The 16,815-nt window shown below is 53.1% G+C and overlaps 1 protein-coding gene across 1 annotated transcript in view; it reads left to right on the top strand.

Moving 5' to 3' along the window:
* LOC144489029 (voltage-gated potassium channel subunit beta-3-like) overlaps positions 1-13,195 on the top strand; it is a gene marked incomplete at its 5' end in the record, with an annotated part of 40,548 nt that extends 27,353 nt beyond the window's left edge. Inside the window, 4 exons of the mRNA XM_078206982.1 lie at positions 62-156; positions 7,314-7,434; positions 10,962-11,050; positions 12,631-13,195. Coding sequence (XP_078063108.1) covers positions 62-156; positions 7,314-7,434; positions 10,962-11,050; positions 12,631-12,720 — 395 coding nt within the window. The remainder of the gene's footprint in view (positions 1-61; positions 157-7,313; positions 7,435-10,961; positions 11,051-12,630) is intronic.
* Between the last annotated feature and the right edge of the window lie 3,620 nt (positions 13,196-16,815).

Below are 16,815 nucleotides of genomic sequence, written 5' to 3'. Positions count from 1 at the left end.
TCTTTCTCGACTTCTCCGTCCGTCCATCTCTCTCCAAACAGAATGTTCTGTCTCTCTCCAGGTCTCGGGATCATGACCTGGTCTCCATTGGCCTGTGGTTTAATCACTGGAAAATATGAAGATGGCATTCCGGAACATTCCAGGGCTGCATTACCGGTATTGTACACCCACAGCAATTCATCGTAAAACCTCAGACCTATATTAACCATCAAACACTCCCAGGACAGGTACAGCACGGGGTTAGATACAGAGTAAAGCTCCCTCTACACTGTCCCCCCCATCAAACACTCCCAGGACAGGTACAGCACGGGGTTAGATACAGAGTAAAGCTCCCTCTACACTGTCCCTCATCAAACACTCCCAGGACAGGTACAGCACGGGGTTAGATACAGAGTAAAGCTCCCACTACACTGTCCCCCATCAAACACTCCCAGGACAGGTACAGCACGGGGTTAGATACAGAGTAAAGCTCCCTCTACACTGTCCCCCATCAAACACTCCCAGGACAGGTACAGCACGGGGTTAGATACAGAGTAAAGCTCCCTCTACACTGTCCCCATCAAACACTCCCAGGAGAGGTACAGCACGGGGTTAGATACAGAGTAAAGCTCCCTCTACACTGTCCCCATCAAAAACTCCCAGGACAGGTACAGCACGGGGTTAGATACAGAGTAAAGCTCCCTCTACACTGTCCCCATCAAACACTCCCAGGAGAGGTACAGCACGGGGTTAGATACAGAGTAAAGCTCCCTCTACACTGTCCCAATCAAAATCTCCCACGACAGGGACAGCACGGGGTTAGATACAGAGTAAAGCTCCCTCTACACTGTCCCCATCAAAAACTCCCACGACAGGTGCAGCACGGGGTTAGATACAGAGTAAAGCTCCCTCTACACTGTCCCCCATCAAACACTCCCAGGACAGGTACAGCACGGGGTGAGATACAGAGTAAAGCTCCCTCTACATTGTCCCCCATCAAACACTCCCAGGACAGGTGCAGCACAGGGTTAGATACAGAGTAAAGCTCCCTCTACACTGTCGCCCATCAAACACTCCCAGCACAGGTACAGCACGGGGTTAGATACAGAGTAAAGCTCCCTCTACACTGTCCCCCATCAAACACTCCCACGACATTTACAGCACGGGGTTAGATACAGAGTAAAGCTCCCTCTACACTGTCCCCCATCAAACACTCCCAGGACAGGTACAGCACGGGGTTAAATACAGAGTAAAGCTCCCTCTACACTGTCCCCCATCAAATACTCCCAGGACAGGTACAGCACGGGCTTAGATACAGAGTAAAGCTCCCTCTACACTGTCCCCCATCAAATACTCCCAGGACAGGTACAGCACGGGGTTAGATACAGAGTAAAGCTCCCTCTACACTGTCCCCCATCAAATACTCCCAGGACAGGTACAGCACGGGCTTAGATACAGAGTAAAGCTCCCTCTACACTGTCCCCATCAAACACTCCCAGGACAGGTAGAGCACGGGGTTAGATACAGAGTAAAGCTCCCTCTACACTGTCCCCATCAAACACTCCCAGGACAGGTACAGCACGGGGTGAGATACAGAGTGAAGCTCCCTCTACACTGTCCCCCATCAAACACTCCCAGGACAGGTACAGCACGGCGTTAGATACAGAGTGAAGCTCCCTCTACACTGTCTCCCATCAAACACTCCCAGGACAGGTACAGCACGGGATTAGATACAGAGTAAAGCTCCCTCTACACTGTCCCCATCAAACACTCCCAGGACAGGTACAGCACGGGGTTAGATACAGAGTAAAGCTCCCTCTACACTGTCCCCCATCAAACACTCCCAGGACAAGTAGAGCACGGGGTTAGTGATGCGCGACAATCGAGCACGAGACACAAGGCTTCAGTAATTGAAGGCTTTTATTGACAAACAATGGAACTATTTAAACACGAGTACACCATTCCAGACTGGAGGGGTCCCGCCCGAGCAGAGGGTCTTATACCTCTCCCAGGAGGCAGGGCCCGACCGGGATGTGCCATAACAACATCCACCACAGGTATATTAATCCCACAGTGTCAACACCCTAACCCAACAACAACATTATAACAACCCCACAGTGTCAACACCCTAACCCAACAGCAACATTAGAATAACCCCTCAGTGGTAACCAACGATGGTTCACCACATTCACCCCTCCTTTGAAAACAAAGGCCGGCGGGGTGCGAAAACAGACTACATATATACAAAAAAAAAATCTACAAGTCCAGACGGTCTGGAGGACCGCACCGACGCTGTGATCTCCTCAACACCGGTTGCGACACCGGAGCAGGTGCTTGCGGTGGCGTTCTCTCCAAAACAGCGTCCGGCTGTCCCCTCGAGGACTCACGGGCCGGTTGACCCTGGTGAAGCGGTGGTGCAGGGGATCCCGGTACCTTCTGTGGTGGCGCCGATCTCCGAGTCTCAGGCAAGCTGTACATGGGAGTATAACTGTTATGCACTGGTCCCGGTGCTGACCGCGCCACGTCCGGGGAAGAAATAAGCGATAGGGGATTCGTGACTGGGGGTATGGGAGCGACAGGAGTTGCTACGTCCCCTGCGGGCGCCAGGTCTCGGATCGAGACTGTGTCCTCTCGCCCGTCAGGATATGCCACATAGGCATACTGAGGGTTGGCGTGGAGGAGGTGGACCGGTTCGACCAAAGGGTCGGACTTGCAGGCCCTTACATGTCGCCGCAGAAGGACGGGTCCTGGGAACGTCAACCAGGCTGGTAAAGATATCCCCGAGGACGACTTCCGAGGGAATGAGAACATCCTCTCGTGGGGAGTAGCATTGGTTGCCGTACACAGGAGGGAGCGAATGGAGTGAAGCGCATTTGGAAGGACCTCCTGCCAATGGGAGACTGGAAGGCCTTTGGACTTCAGCGCCAGTAGGACAGCCTTCCAGACTGTAGCATTCTCTCTCTCCACCTGTCCGTTGCCCCTAGGGTTGTAACTCGTGGTTCTACTAGAGGCAATCCCGTATGAGAGCAGGAATTGCCTCAAATCGTTACTCATGAACGACGAGCCCCTGTCGCTATGTATATAGCAGGGGTACCCGAACAGGGTAAAAAGATCACTGAATGCCTTAATCACCATGGCAGTCGACGTGTCCGCACAGGGGACAACAAACGGGAACCGGGAGTACTCATCTATGATGTTAAGAAAGTACACGTTCCGGTCTGTTGAGGGAAGGGGGCCCTTAAAATCCACACTCAGACTCTCGAAGGGGCGAGTGGCCTTGACCAATTGTGCCCGGTCAGGTCGGTAAAAGTGCGGTTTGCATTCCGCGCAAATTCGACAGCTTCTCATTACAGACCTGACATCCTCCACCGAGTAAGGCAGATTGCGGGCTTTGTTGAAGTGGTAGAGCCGAGTGACCCCAGGATGGCACAGGTCATTATGGAGGGCGTTCAAGCGGTCCTCCTGCATGGTAGCACATGTTCCGCGCGAGAGGGCATCCGAGGGCTCATTGAGTTTCCCTGGACGATACATGATATCGTAATTATAGGTGGAGAGCTCAATTCTCCACCGCAAGATCTTGTCATTCTTGATCTTGCCCCTCTGCGTATTATTGAACATAAACGCCACGGATCGCTGATCCGTGATCAGGGTGAACCGCTTCCCCGCCAGGTAATGGCGCCAGTGTCTGACGACCTCCACAATAGCCTGGGCCTCCTTTTCCACCGCTGAATGCCGAATTTCGGGACCTTGAAGGGTGCGGGAGAAAAACGCGACGGGCCTGCCCGCGTGCATCGTGGCTTTCGCAATGTCGCTTTTCAATGCCTTGAAGGCCAATTGGGCCTCTGGCGTGAGTGGAAAAGTCGTGGACTTGATGAGCGGACGGGCTTTGTCCGCGTAGTTGGGGACCCACTGCGCATAATAGGAGAAGAAGCCGAGGCATCTCCTCAGTGCTTTTGCGCTAGCGGGCAAGGGAAGTTCAGTAAGGGGGCGCATACGGTCTGGATCAGGGCCAATGACCCCGTTTTCCACCACGTATCCCAGGATAGCTAACCTGCGCGTACGGAATACACACTTCTCCCTGTTATAGGTCAGATTCAGGCGAGACGCAGTGCGCAAAAAGTTCTGGAGGTTTGTGTCATGGTCCTGCTGGTCATGGCCGCAGATGGTGACATTATCCAGGTACGGGAAGGTAGCCCGCAACCCGTTCTGGTCCACCATTTGGTCCATAGCACGCTGGAAGACCGAGACCCCATTGGTGACACCAAATGGAACCCTAAGAAACTGATACAGACGACCATCCGCCTCAAAAGCCGTGTATTGTCGGTCCTCTGGGCGGATGGGGAGTTGGTGGTAGGCGGACTTAAGGTCTATGGTGGAGAACACCCGGTACTGCGCAATCTGATTGACCATATCAGATATGCGCGGGAGAGGATACGCATCCAGCTGCGTATAACGATTAATGGTCTGACTGTAGTCGATGACCATCCGGGGTTTGTTCCCGCTCTTAACCACCACGACCTGTGCTCTCCACGGACTAACGCTGGACTGTATGATCCCTTCTTTGAGGAGCCGCTGAACCTCAGATCTGATGAAGATCCGGTCTTCAGCGCTGTAACGCCTACTTTTAGTAGCGATGGGCTTGCAGCCTGGTACCAGATTCTTAAATAAAGAGGGTGTGGTGATCTTTAGTGTGGAAAGATTGCATGCGGGGCGCTTTGGACGATTTGGAGGCTGCGGCTGATTCCCTACTGCCAGCGAAGGGAGTGGCCCACCGTACTGTAGGATCACACTCTTCATGTGGACCATAAAGTTTAGTCCGAGGAGAATTGGCGCGCAAAGATGCGGCAACACAAGGAGCCTGTATCGCTCGTAAATTGTGCCCTGCACCTCCAGGGTTACCACACAACGTCCTTGGATCGGTACAGACCGGGACCGTGATGCCATAGAAATTGTCTGTTTGGCAGGTAGAACCCGGAGTCCACACCTCTTTGCAGTGTCAGGGTGAATAAAACTCTCGGTGCTCCCACTGTCAAACAGACAATACACAGTGCGACCATTTACCTTGATGTTCATCATCGAACAGTCAAGCCTGTGATGCTTTGTCTGGTCCCGAGAGATCGACGCCACCGTTGGCCCTTGGACGTCACTGCAGGCAGCCGAGGTTGATGCTGAGGACCCCTGCTGGTCGCTCCTGGTCGTCGTCGACCAAGATGGCCGCCCCCATGAATCGCACATGGGTGAGGGCGCCAAGCGTAGCGACTCCTGGTGGTCATCCTCCTCCTCCGCCAGCCACAATGGCGTCGTCCTGGGTTCGCACGTGGTCGGACCTCGTGGGTACTGCGACGCCGATGGAGATTGTCTCCGTTCTGGAGGGTCACAGGCTGCACTGCCGTTCTTGGGCTTCGATCTGCAGACTTTCGCGTAGTGCCCCTTTTTACCGCACTGATTGCAGATCGCCGTTTTAGCAGGACACTGTTGCCATGGATGCTTGGCTCCTCCGCAAAAATAGCACCGCGGGCCGTCTGGGGCTGCCGCCGTCGTCGGGTCGATATGGGATCGCGAGCCCGTGGGGCGAGGAGGGATTTGTGCTTGCTCCTGCCACGTTGTCTCCACGTGGTCTTCGGGGTACAGAGCCAAGCTTTTCGACGCTGCCTCCAGCATCTCAGCCATCTCCATCGCTTGGGTCAGGTTGAGATTCCCTTTCTCCAACAGCTTGAGCCGGATGTACGAAGACCCTACCCCTGCCACAAACGCATCTCGGGCGAGGTCGTACATATACTGCTCAGCCGACACAGCTTTGCAGTCGCAGCCCCTGGCAAGCTGCAAGAGCTCATTGGCGTAGTCCTCCATGGTTTCACCCGACTGCCGACGTCGTGTAGCGAGGAGGTAACGAGCGTGGATCTCGTTGGGTGGTCTCGTGTATCGCTTTTTCAAGAGCTCGAGGGCCCTCGGGTAAGTGGTGGCCGCACGAATCGCGAGGTAGACCGTGTCGCTTACCCTCGCATGGAGGACCTGGAGTCTGTCGTTTTCCGTGGTGACTGCTGCAGAGGCTGCCAGGTAGTCCTCGAAACACTTCAGCCAGTGGTCGAAGGTGTTAGAGGCGCCGACCGCACGTGGATCCAGCGTCAGACGCTCTGGTTTTAGCATTTGCTCCATACTCTCCGTTCTGTCGAGAGTTTCGTGTTTGTCAATAAAATTGATGCACGACAATCGAGCACGAGGTACAAGGCTTCAGTAATTGAAGGCTTTTATTGACAAACAATGGAACTATTTAAACACGAGTACACCAATCCAGACTGGAGGGGTCCCGCCTGAGCAGAGGGTCTTATACCTCCCCCCAGGAGGCGGGGCCCGACCGGGATGTGCCATAACAACATCCACCACAGGTATATTAATCCCACAGTGTCAACACCCTAATCCAACAGCAACATTAGAATAACCCCACAGTGGTAACCAACGATGGTTCACCACAGTTAGATACAGAGTAAAGCTCCCTCTACACTGTCCCCCATCAAACACTCCCAGGACAGGTACAGCACGGGGTTAGATACAGAGTAAAGCTCCCTCTGCACTGTCCCCCATCAAACACTCCCAGGACAGGTACAGCACGGGGTTAGATACAGAGTAAAGCTCCCTCTACACTGTCCCCCATCAAACACTCCCAGGACAGGTACAGCACGGGGTTAGATACAGAGTAAAGCTCCCTCTACACTGTCCTCATCAAACACTCCCAGGACAGGTACAGCATGGGGTTAGATATAGAGTGAAGCTCCCTCTACACTGTCCCCCATCAAACTTTCCCAGGACAGATACAGCACGGGGTTAGATACAGAGTAAAGCTCCCTCTACACTGTCCCCATCAAACACTCCCAGGACAGGTACAGCACGGGGTTAGATACAGAGTAAATCTCCCTCTACACTGTCCCCCATCAAACACTCCCAGGGCAGGTACAGCACGGGGTTCGATACAGAGTAAAGCTCCCTCTACACTGTCCCCATCAAACACTCCCAGGATAGGTACAGCACAGGGTTAGATACAGGGGTTACGGGTACAGGTGTGAGCCAGAATATCCAGATGTTTATTTCACAGTACGGCCTCCCTGAACTTTCACACTGGGGCCTGCAGAGCGGGTGAATCCAGCTCCAAATTTTAACCTCAGACCCTGGTGCCACTTTGAACCCCAACCCATCTGGGCTGGACCAAAAGCGAGGTTGAGAGGTGAGAGTTCGCTGTGGAATCCAGCTCATCCCGCTGACCTTTCACCTCTGCCCTTTCACCTAATCCCTACTATTGGATGTGTGTGGCTCTGATCGATGTTGTCTTGGCTCCGCAGGGCTACGAGTGGCTGAAAGCGAAGATAACAGATGAGGAAGGTCAGCTACAGCAAGCCCAGATCAAGGCCTTGCAGCCGATTGCCAACCAGCTATCCTGCACCCTTGCCCAGCTGGCCATTGGTGAGCCCACGCTCTCTCTAACGGTGGGTGGGGGGAGGGGTTAATAAACGGGGCGGGGGGACGGGCAATGGAGTATCATCAGGGGTGGGAGTTTAGTGATTTCACCTTGTGTTTTCTTAACCAGCCAACAGCCTCAGCCAGTAGGCCAAGGTTGCGGCCTACTGTTGCCATGGATACCAAAGCCTGTCCCAGTGCAGCCGAGATGCCTCGGGCCTACGCTCCCTGGCTTTGAGAGCACCGGGATGGAATTGTCCCAAATTATCACCAAATCCTTCCCACCCAGGCTAATCAGGAAATATGCCCACACTCCTGACATCCCGGGCCAGGCCGGCAGTCTGAGGTGAGTCGAGGTGTCATGGCAGAGCAGGAGGAGGTGGGTTCACCTCTCAGCCACCCTCGGGGTGGTGCTCCACAGCTGGTGATGGTGCAGCAGGGGCAGAGGTGCCATCATTTGGATGAGATGTCAATGAGAGACCCTCCCCCGACTCCCCCACAAAACCCCTGCCGACTGCCCCCTCAGTGTAAAAGAATCTGCCCCCACTAGAATCCGTACAGAGCAGAAGGAGGCCATTCGGCCCATCAGAGTCTGCACCAAACCACTTTTTTATCTTATCCAGGCCCTATCCCCGTAACCCCACATACTTACCCCATCAATCCACCCAACCCGCACGTCTTTGGACACTAAGGGGCAATTTAGCATGGCCAATCCACCTAACCTGCACATCTTTGGACACTAAGGGGCAATTTAGCATGGCCAATCCACCTAACCTGCACATCTTTGGACACTAAGGGGCAATTTAGCATGGCCAATCCACCTAACCTACACATCTTTGGACACTAAAGAGCAATTTAGCATGGCCAATCCACCTAACCGACACATCTTTGGACACTAAGGGACAATTTAGCATGGCCAATCCACCTAACCGACACATCTTTGGACACTAAGGGGCAATTTAGCACGGCCAATCCACCTAACCTGCACGTCTTTGGATACTAAGGAGCAATTTAGCATGGCCAATCCACCTAACCGACACATCTTTGGACACTAAGGGGCAATTTAGCATGGCCAATCCACCTAACCTACACATCTTTGGACACTAAAGGGCAATTTACCATGGCCAATCCACCTAACCTACACATCTTTGGACACTAAGGGACAATTTAGCATGGCCAATCCACCTAACCTGCACATCTTTGGACACTGAGGGGCAATTTAACATGGCCAATCCACCTAACCTGCACATCTTTGGACACTAAGGGGCAATTTAGCATGGCCAATCCCACCAACCTACACATCTTTGGAGTGTGGGAGGAAACTGGAGCACCCGGAGGAAACCCACGCAGACACGGGGAGAACGTGCAGACTCCGCACAGACAGCGACCCGAGATGGGAATCGAACCCGGGTCCCTGGCGCTGTGAGGCAGCAGTGCTAACCACTGTGCCACCGTGCCGCCCTAAAGCCAATATTGGAGCCAATATTTATCCCTCAACCAACAGGCCAATTGGTATTTATCACATTGCGGCTTCTGGGATCTTGCTCTGCAGTGCAGTTGGATTTCTGGCCTTGCAGTCTCAGTAAAGGATTTTATTGGCTGGGAAAGACTTTGGGCGGGACAGATGCCCAGCTGTAAGCCAATCAGACTGAGCTGCCCACCACGGCCCAGGCCTATCCATTGCCTCCTCACCCACTTCCCAAGGATCTTCCTCCAGGGGCACCGTTGTACCCACTCCAAAGTGCTGCCACCATGGGAGATACCCAGGCTCATTCCCGCAGGGACACACTCCCGAACTCAGGAAATAAACACCCTCTCCAAATCCACGGACAACCTCCCAACTCTGTATCTCAATCCTCATTATCAACTCCCCCCTGAGTATAGAACCATAGGGATCATTAACAGCACGGGAGAAGGCCATTCAGCCCATTGTCTGTGTACTATCTGTCCCAGGCATCCCGTCTCAGGTCTCAAACCACATGCTCACATGTTCCTCCCTCCCAGTTTTTTCGGAAATTTGCTCCAGAGAAGGCCATCGCTTCCACCCCTATTCCCGTCCCCCCTCCACCCCACCTCCACACACACACACACACACAAGCACATAATCCCAGTACCCAGCACTTGGGCCAGTATCCCTGGAGGGTACAGGGCTCCAGGTACAGATCCCAGGCCTCTTTAACATGTCCCCCTCCCTGACAGCAAATGCACCCAACCCGTTCTAGAATTTGCTCCATCATGTACTCATGTAATGTGGTTCCATTGGGATTGTGTACAGTGGGAGTGAATGGGAAGAGGTTTGGGTCCATTGAGATTGTGTACAATGGGAGTGAATGGGAAGGGGTTTGGGTCCATTGGGATTGTGTACAATGGGAGTGAATGGGAAGGGGTTTGGGCCCATTGGGATTGTGCACAGTGGGAGTGAATGGGAAGGGGTTTGGATCCATTGGGATTGTGTACAGTGGGAGTGAATGGGAAGGGGTTTGGGTCCATTGGGATTGTGTACAATGGGAGTGAATGGGAAGGGGTTTGGGCCCATTGGGATTGTGCACAGTGGGAGTGAATGGGAAGGGGTTTGGATCCATTGGGATTGTGTACAGTGGGAGTGAATGGGAAGGGGTTTGGGTCCATTGGGATTGTGTACAGTGGGAGTGAATGGGAAGGGGTTTGGGTCCATTGAGATTGTGTACAATGGGAGTGAATGGGGAGGGGTTTGGGTCCATTGGGATTATGTACAGTGGGAGTGAATGGGAAGGGGTTTGGATCCATTGGGATTGTGTGCAGTGGGAGTGAGTGGGAAGGGGTTTGGATCCATTGGGATTGTGTACAGTGGGAGTGAATGGGAAGGGGTTTGGATCCATTGGGATTGTGTACAGTGGGAGTGAATGGGAAGAGGTTTGGGTCCATTGGGATTGTGTACAGTGGGAGTGAATGGGAAGGGGTTTGGGTCCATTGGGATTGTGTACAGTGGGAGTGAATGGGAAGGGGTTTGGGTCCATTGGGATTGTGTACAGTGGGAGTGAATGGGAAGGGGTTTGGGTCCATTGGGATTGTGTACAGTGGGAGTGAATGGGAAGGGGTTTGGGTCCATTGGGATTGTGTTCAGTGGGAGTGAATGGGAAGGGGTTTGGGTCCATTGGGATTGTGTACAGTGGGAGTGAATGGGAAGGGGTTTGGATCCATTGGGATTGTGTGCAGTGGGAGTGAGTGGGAAGGGGTTTGGATCCATTGGGATTGTGTACAGTGGGAGTGAATGGGAAGGGAATTGGGTCTATTGGGATTGTGTACAGTGGGAGTGAATGGGAAGGGGTTTGGGTCCATTCGGATTGTGTACAGTGGGAGTGAATGGGAAGGGGTTTGGGTCCATTGGGATTGTGCACAGTGGGATTCAGTGGGAAGGGGTTTGGATCCATTGGGATTGGATATATTTCAGTCAGTGACCATTCTGAGCAGGGAAGGTGTGGATTCGAGACGGTGAATCTTTTGTTAATTGTGCTTTGAGAATGTATTTCCTCGGTTTGTGCTTTGTGTCCCAGCCTGGTGCTTGAGGAATGAGACTGTGAGCTCCGTTCTGTTGGGAGTATCCGACACTGCTCAACTCCGAGAGAACCTTGGAGCCATTCAGGTGGGTGGCCCTTCCTGATGACATCACTAAGGTTGATGAACACACGACCAATCCTCGGCTAATTCAGTTGGCTTCGGCCCAGTATTCGGCAAGGCCACAGTGCGGTCACCAGGCAGACTGTCAACACGTGTCTATAATCTGAACAAACACACCTCCGATACTCAAACTCTCTGCATGGTGCAATCCCATCAACCAATCAGCTCTCGAATTGATCGCTGGCCCTCACTGGCTCCCAGTCCAGCAACATCACCATTTTAAAATTCCAAACTTGCTTTCAAATCCCTCCCAGGCCCCCTCCCGATCTCTGTCACCGTCACCAGCCCCTACACCCCTCCCTACCTCTTAACCCTCTCCAGCCCCTGCACCTCTCCCTATCTCTGTAACCTTCTCCAGCCCCAACAACCCTCCCTACCTCTGTACCCCCCTCCAGCCCCTACACTCCTCCCTATCTCTGTAACCTCCTCCAGCCCTTACACCCCTCCCTATCTCTGTAACCTCCTCCAGCCCCTACACCCCTCCCTATCTCTGCAACCTCCTCCAGCCCCTACAACCCTCTCTATCTCTGTAACCTCCTCCAGCCCCCACACCCCTCCCTATCTCTGTAACCTCCTCCAGCCCCTACACCCCTCCCTATCTCTGTAACCTCCTCCAGCCCCTACACCCCTCCCTATCTCAGTAACCCCCTCCAGCCCCCACACACCTCCCTATCTTTGTAACCTCCTCTAGCCCCTACAACCCTCCCTATCTCTGTAACCTCCTCCGGCCCGTACAACCCTCCCTATTTCCGTCACCTCCTCCAGCCCCCACAACCTTCCCTCGGTCTGCAACCTCCTCCAGCCCCTACACACCTCCCTATCTCTGCAACCTCCTCCAGCCCAACAACCCTCTCTTTCTCTATAAACTCCTCCAACCCCTACAACCCTCACTATTTCTGTAACCCCCTCCAGCCCCAACAACCCTCTCTATCTCTGTAACCTCCTCCAGCTCCCTACACCCCTCTCTATCTCTGTAACTTCCTCCAGCCCCTACAACCCTCCCTATCTCTGTAACCTCCTCCAGCCCCTACAACCCTCCCTATTTCTGTCACCTCCTCCAGCCCCCTACACCCCCCCCTATCTCTGTAACCCCCTCCAGCCCCCACACCCCTCGCTACCTCTGTAACCCCCTCCAATCCCCATACACCTCCCTATCTCTGTAACCTCCTCCAGCCCTGATGCACGATATAACACACGAGAGGCATGATGGACTCGGGAAATGAAGGCTTTTATTGCCAACAATAACAGAGCTACCATATACAGTACACGATCCCAGACTAAAGGGTCACCAGGCAGAGCAGTGACCTTTATACTCTTTGCCGCAGAAGGCTGTGGAGGTCGGGTCATTGAGTGTCTTTAAGACAGAGATCGATCGGTTCTTGATTAATAAGGGGATCAGGGGAAAAGGCAGGAGAATGCGGATGAGAAAAATATCAGCCATGATTGAATGGTGGAGCAGACTCGATGGGCCGAGTGGCCTCATTCTGCTCCTATGTCTTATGGACCCTTATGGATTCTTACCGTTTATTATCTTTCTCTGTCCAGATCCTCCCTCAGTTGACGCCACAGATGATCAGCGATATTGAAGCTATTGTGAGGAACGGGCCAGAGAGCCGGAGAGTCTCCAAAGCTTAGAGTCCGAGGGAGCCCCCATTCCGAAAAGGTCACCACACCGACTCATCTCTGATCTTCCTCCGAGGCGCCTCCCTCCCTGTTACTTCACTTCCTGTTCCTCCAGCAACCCTCCCCCGCTGATCATTCACAGCCTCACGCCAACATTGCCTTGGACGATGCCTCCCCCAGGCGAAGAGCCTTTTTGCTTGCAATATCCCGGCCATGGAACAGATGAGTTTCTGATCCCTCCGTGTCCGCTAACACCAGGAGCAGGGCGCAGTATAACTACCACAGGTGCTGGGGGGAGGGGGGTACCGATATTGGGGGCAGGTGTTTATGAGATTGCCCGTGGAGGGAGTGAACCGTCCAAGGCATCATCAACGTTGGACGTCCAAGCCTGCCTCAATTTCAAATCCCTCCATGGCCTCACCCGCTCCCTATCTCCATAATCCCCTCCATCCCCTACAACCCTCCCTATCTCTGTAACCTCCTCCAGCCCCTACACCCCTCACTATCTCTGTAACCTCCTCCAGCCCCTACAACCCTCCCTCTCTCTGTAACCTCTTCCAGACAAAACAGACAGTGCTTCGAGAAGGAAAGGAGAGGGCGCAGAATGGAGTGTTACAGTCATAGCTAGGGTGTAGAGAAAGATCAACTTAGTGCGAGGTCGGTCCATTCAAAAGTCTGACAGCAGCAGGGAAGAAGCTGTTCTTGAGTCGGTTGGTGCGTGACCTCAGACTTTTGTATCTTTTTCCCGACGGAAGAAGGTGGAAGAGAGAATATCCGGGGTGCGTGGGGTCCTTGATTATGCCGGCTGCTTTTCCCCGAGGCAGCGGGAAGTGTAGACAGAGTCAATGGATGGGAGGCTGGGTTTGGCCGATGGGACTGGAAACTTCAGAAGGGGAGAATTGGGGAAATAATTGAAAACTAAAGAGGTTGCAGGGCTGTGCGGGACACAGTCTGACGGGGAGTGGGGTGAATGGAATCGTTCAAAGGTCAGGCGCGGACACTTTTGGGGTTTGATATGCAGTACCGCCAGAGTGCCAGCGGGTGGTGGTGGTGGGCAGTGTAACATTATAAGCCGTTGAATGTAAGATTGTCCGAACTTTACATTTTTCCTCGGATGGTGATAGCTAGCACGAGGGGACATAGCTTTAAATTGAGCGGTGAGAGATATAGGACAGATGTTAGAGGTAGGTTCTTTACTCAGAGAGCAGTAAGGGCGTGGAATGCCCTGCCTGCAGCAGTAGTGGACTCATCAACGTTAAGAACATTCAAATGGTTATTGGATAAACATATGGATGATATTGGAATAGTGTCGGTTAGAGGGGCTTTAGATTGGTTTCACTGGTCGGCGCAACATCGAGGGCCGAAGGGCCTGTACTGCGCTGTAATGTTCTATGTTCTATCCAACCCCGTGCTGTACCTGTCCTGGGAGTGTTTGATGGGGGACAGTGTAGAGGGAGCTTTACTCTGTATCTAACCCCGTGCTGTACCTGTCCTGGGAGTGTTTGATGGGGGACAGTGTAGAGGGAGCTTTACTCTGTATCTAACCCCGTGCTGTACCTGTCCTGGGAGTATTTGAAGGGGACAGTGTAGAGGGAGCTTTACTCTGTATCTAACTCCTTGCTGTACCTGTCCTGGGAGTGTTTGATGGGGACAGTGTAGAGGGAGCTTTACTCTGTATCTAACCCCGTGCTGTACCTGTCCTGGGAGTGTTTGATGGGGGACAGTGTAGAGGGAGCTTTACTCTGTATCTAACCCCGTGCTGTACCTGTCCTGGGAGTGTTTGATGGGGGACAGTGTAGAGGGAGCTTTACTCTGTATCTAACCCCGTGCTGTACCTGTCCTGGGAGTATTTGAAGGGGACAGTGTAGAGGGAGCTTTACTCTGTATCTAACTCCTTGCTGTACCTGCCCTGGGAGTGTTTGATGGGGGACAGTGTAGAGGGAGCTTTACTCTGTATCTAACCCCGTGCTGTACCTGTCCTGGGAGTGTTTGATGGGGACAGTGTAGAGGGAGCTTTACTCTGTTTCTAACCCCGTGCTGTACCTGTCCTGGGAGTCTTTGATGTGGACAGTGTAGAGGGAGCCTTACCCTGTATCTAACCCCGTACTGTACCTGTCCTGGGAGTGTTTGATGGATACAGTGCAGAGGGAGCCTTACCCTGTATCTAACCCCGTGCTGTACCTGTCCTGGGAGTGTTTGATGGATACAGTGCAGAGGGAGCCTTACCCTGTATCTAACCCCGTGCTGTACCTGTCCTGGGAGTGTTTGATGGGGGACAGTGTAGAGGGAGCTTTACTCTGTATCTAACTCCTTGCTGTACCTGTCCTGGGAGTGTTTGATGGGGGACAGTGTAGAGGAACCTTTACTCTGTATCTAACCCCGTGCTGTACCTGTCCTGGGAGTGTTTGATGGGGGACAGTGTAGAGGAACCTTTACTCTGTATCGAACCCCGTGCTGTGCCTGCCCTGGGATTTTTTGATGGGGACCATGTGGAGGGAGCTTTACTCTGTATCTAACCCCGTGCTGTACCTGTCCTGGGAGTGTTTGATGGCGGACAGTGCAGAGGGAGCTTTACTCTGTATCTAACCCCGTGCTGTACCTGTCCTGGGAGTGTTTGATCGGGACAGTGTAGAGGGAGCTTTACTCTGTATCTAACTCCTTGCTGTACCTGTCCTGGGAGTGTTTGATGGGGACAGTGTAGAGGGAGCTTTACTCTGTATCTAACCCCGTGCTGTACCTGTCCTGGGAGTGTTTGATGGGGGACAGTGTAGAGGGAGCTTTACTCTGTATCTAACCCCGTGCTGTACCTGTCCTGGGAGTGTTTGATGGGGGACAGTGTAGAGGGAGCTTTACTCTGTATCTAACCCCGTGCTGTACCTGTCCTGGGAGTATTTGAAGGGGACAGTGTAGAGGGAGCTTTACTCTGTATCTAACTCCTTGCTGTACCTGCCCTGGGAGTGTTTGATGGGGGACAGTGTAGAGGGAGCTTTACTCTGTATCTAACCCCATGCTGTACCTGTCCTGGGAGTGTTTGATGGGGGACAGTGTAGAGGAACCTTTACTCTGTTTCTAACCCCGTGCTGTACCTGTCCTGGGAGTGTTTGATGTGGACAGTGTAGAGGGAGCCTTACCCTGTATCTAACCCCGTACTGTACCTGTCCTGGGAGTGTTTGATGGATACAGTGCAGAGGGAGCCTTACCCTGTATCTAACCCCGTGCTGTACCTGTCCTGGGAGTGTTTGATGGATACAGTGCAGAGGGAGCCTTACCCTGTATCTAACCCCGTGCTGTACCTGTCCTGGGAGTGTTTGATGGGGGACAGTGTAGAGGGAGCTTTACTCTGTATCTAACTCCTTGCTGTACCTGTCCTGGGAGTGTTTGATGGGGGACAGTGTAGAGGAACCTTTACTCTGTATCTAACCCCGTGCTGTACCTGTCCTGGGAGTGTTTGATGGGGGACAGTGTAGAGGAACCTTTACTCTGTATCTAACCCCGTGCTGTACCTGTCCTGGGAGTGTTTGATGGGGGACAGTGTAGAGGAACCTTTACTCTGTTTCTAACCCCGTGCTGTACCTGTCCTGGGAGTGTTTGATGTGGACAGTGTAGAGGGAGCCTTACCCTGTATCTAACCCCGTACTGTACCTGTCCTGGGAGTGTTTGATGGATACAGTGCAGAGGGAGCCTTACCCTGTATCTAACCCCGTGCTGTACCTGTCCTGGGAGTGTTTTGATGGGGGACAGTGTAGAGGGAGCTTTACTCTGCATCTAACCCTGTGCTGTACCTGTCCTGGGAGTGTTTGATGGGGACAGTGAAGACGGAGCTTTACTCTGTATCTAACCCCGTGCTGTACCTGTCCTGGGAGTGTTTGATGGGGACAGTGAAGAGGGAGCTTTACTCTGTATCTAACCCCGTGCTGTACCTGTCCTGGGAGTGTTTGATGAGGGACAGTGTAGAGGGAGCTTTACTCTGTATCTAACCCCGTGCTGTACCTGTCCTGGGAGCGTTTGATGGGGGACAGTGTAGAGGGAGCTTTACTCTGTATCTAACCCCGTGCTGTACCTGTCCTGGGAGTGTTTGATGGGGACAGTGTAGAGGGAGCTTTACTC

This window comes from Mustelus asterias, unplaced genomic scaffold (assembly GCF_964213995.1).
Source record: "Mustelus asterias unplaced genomic scaffold, sMusAst1.hap1.1 HAP1_SCAFFOLD_1937, whole genome shotgun sequence".
In the NCBI taxonomy this organism is placed as follows: domain Eukaryota; kingdom Metazoa; phylum Chordata; class Chondrichthyes; order Carcharhiniformes; family Triakidae; genus Mustelus; species Mustelus asterias.
Note: the sequence above shows the minus strand (reverse complement) of the source record. Positions and strands in the feature narration are given on the sequence as shown.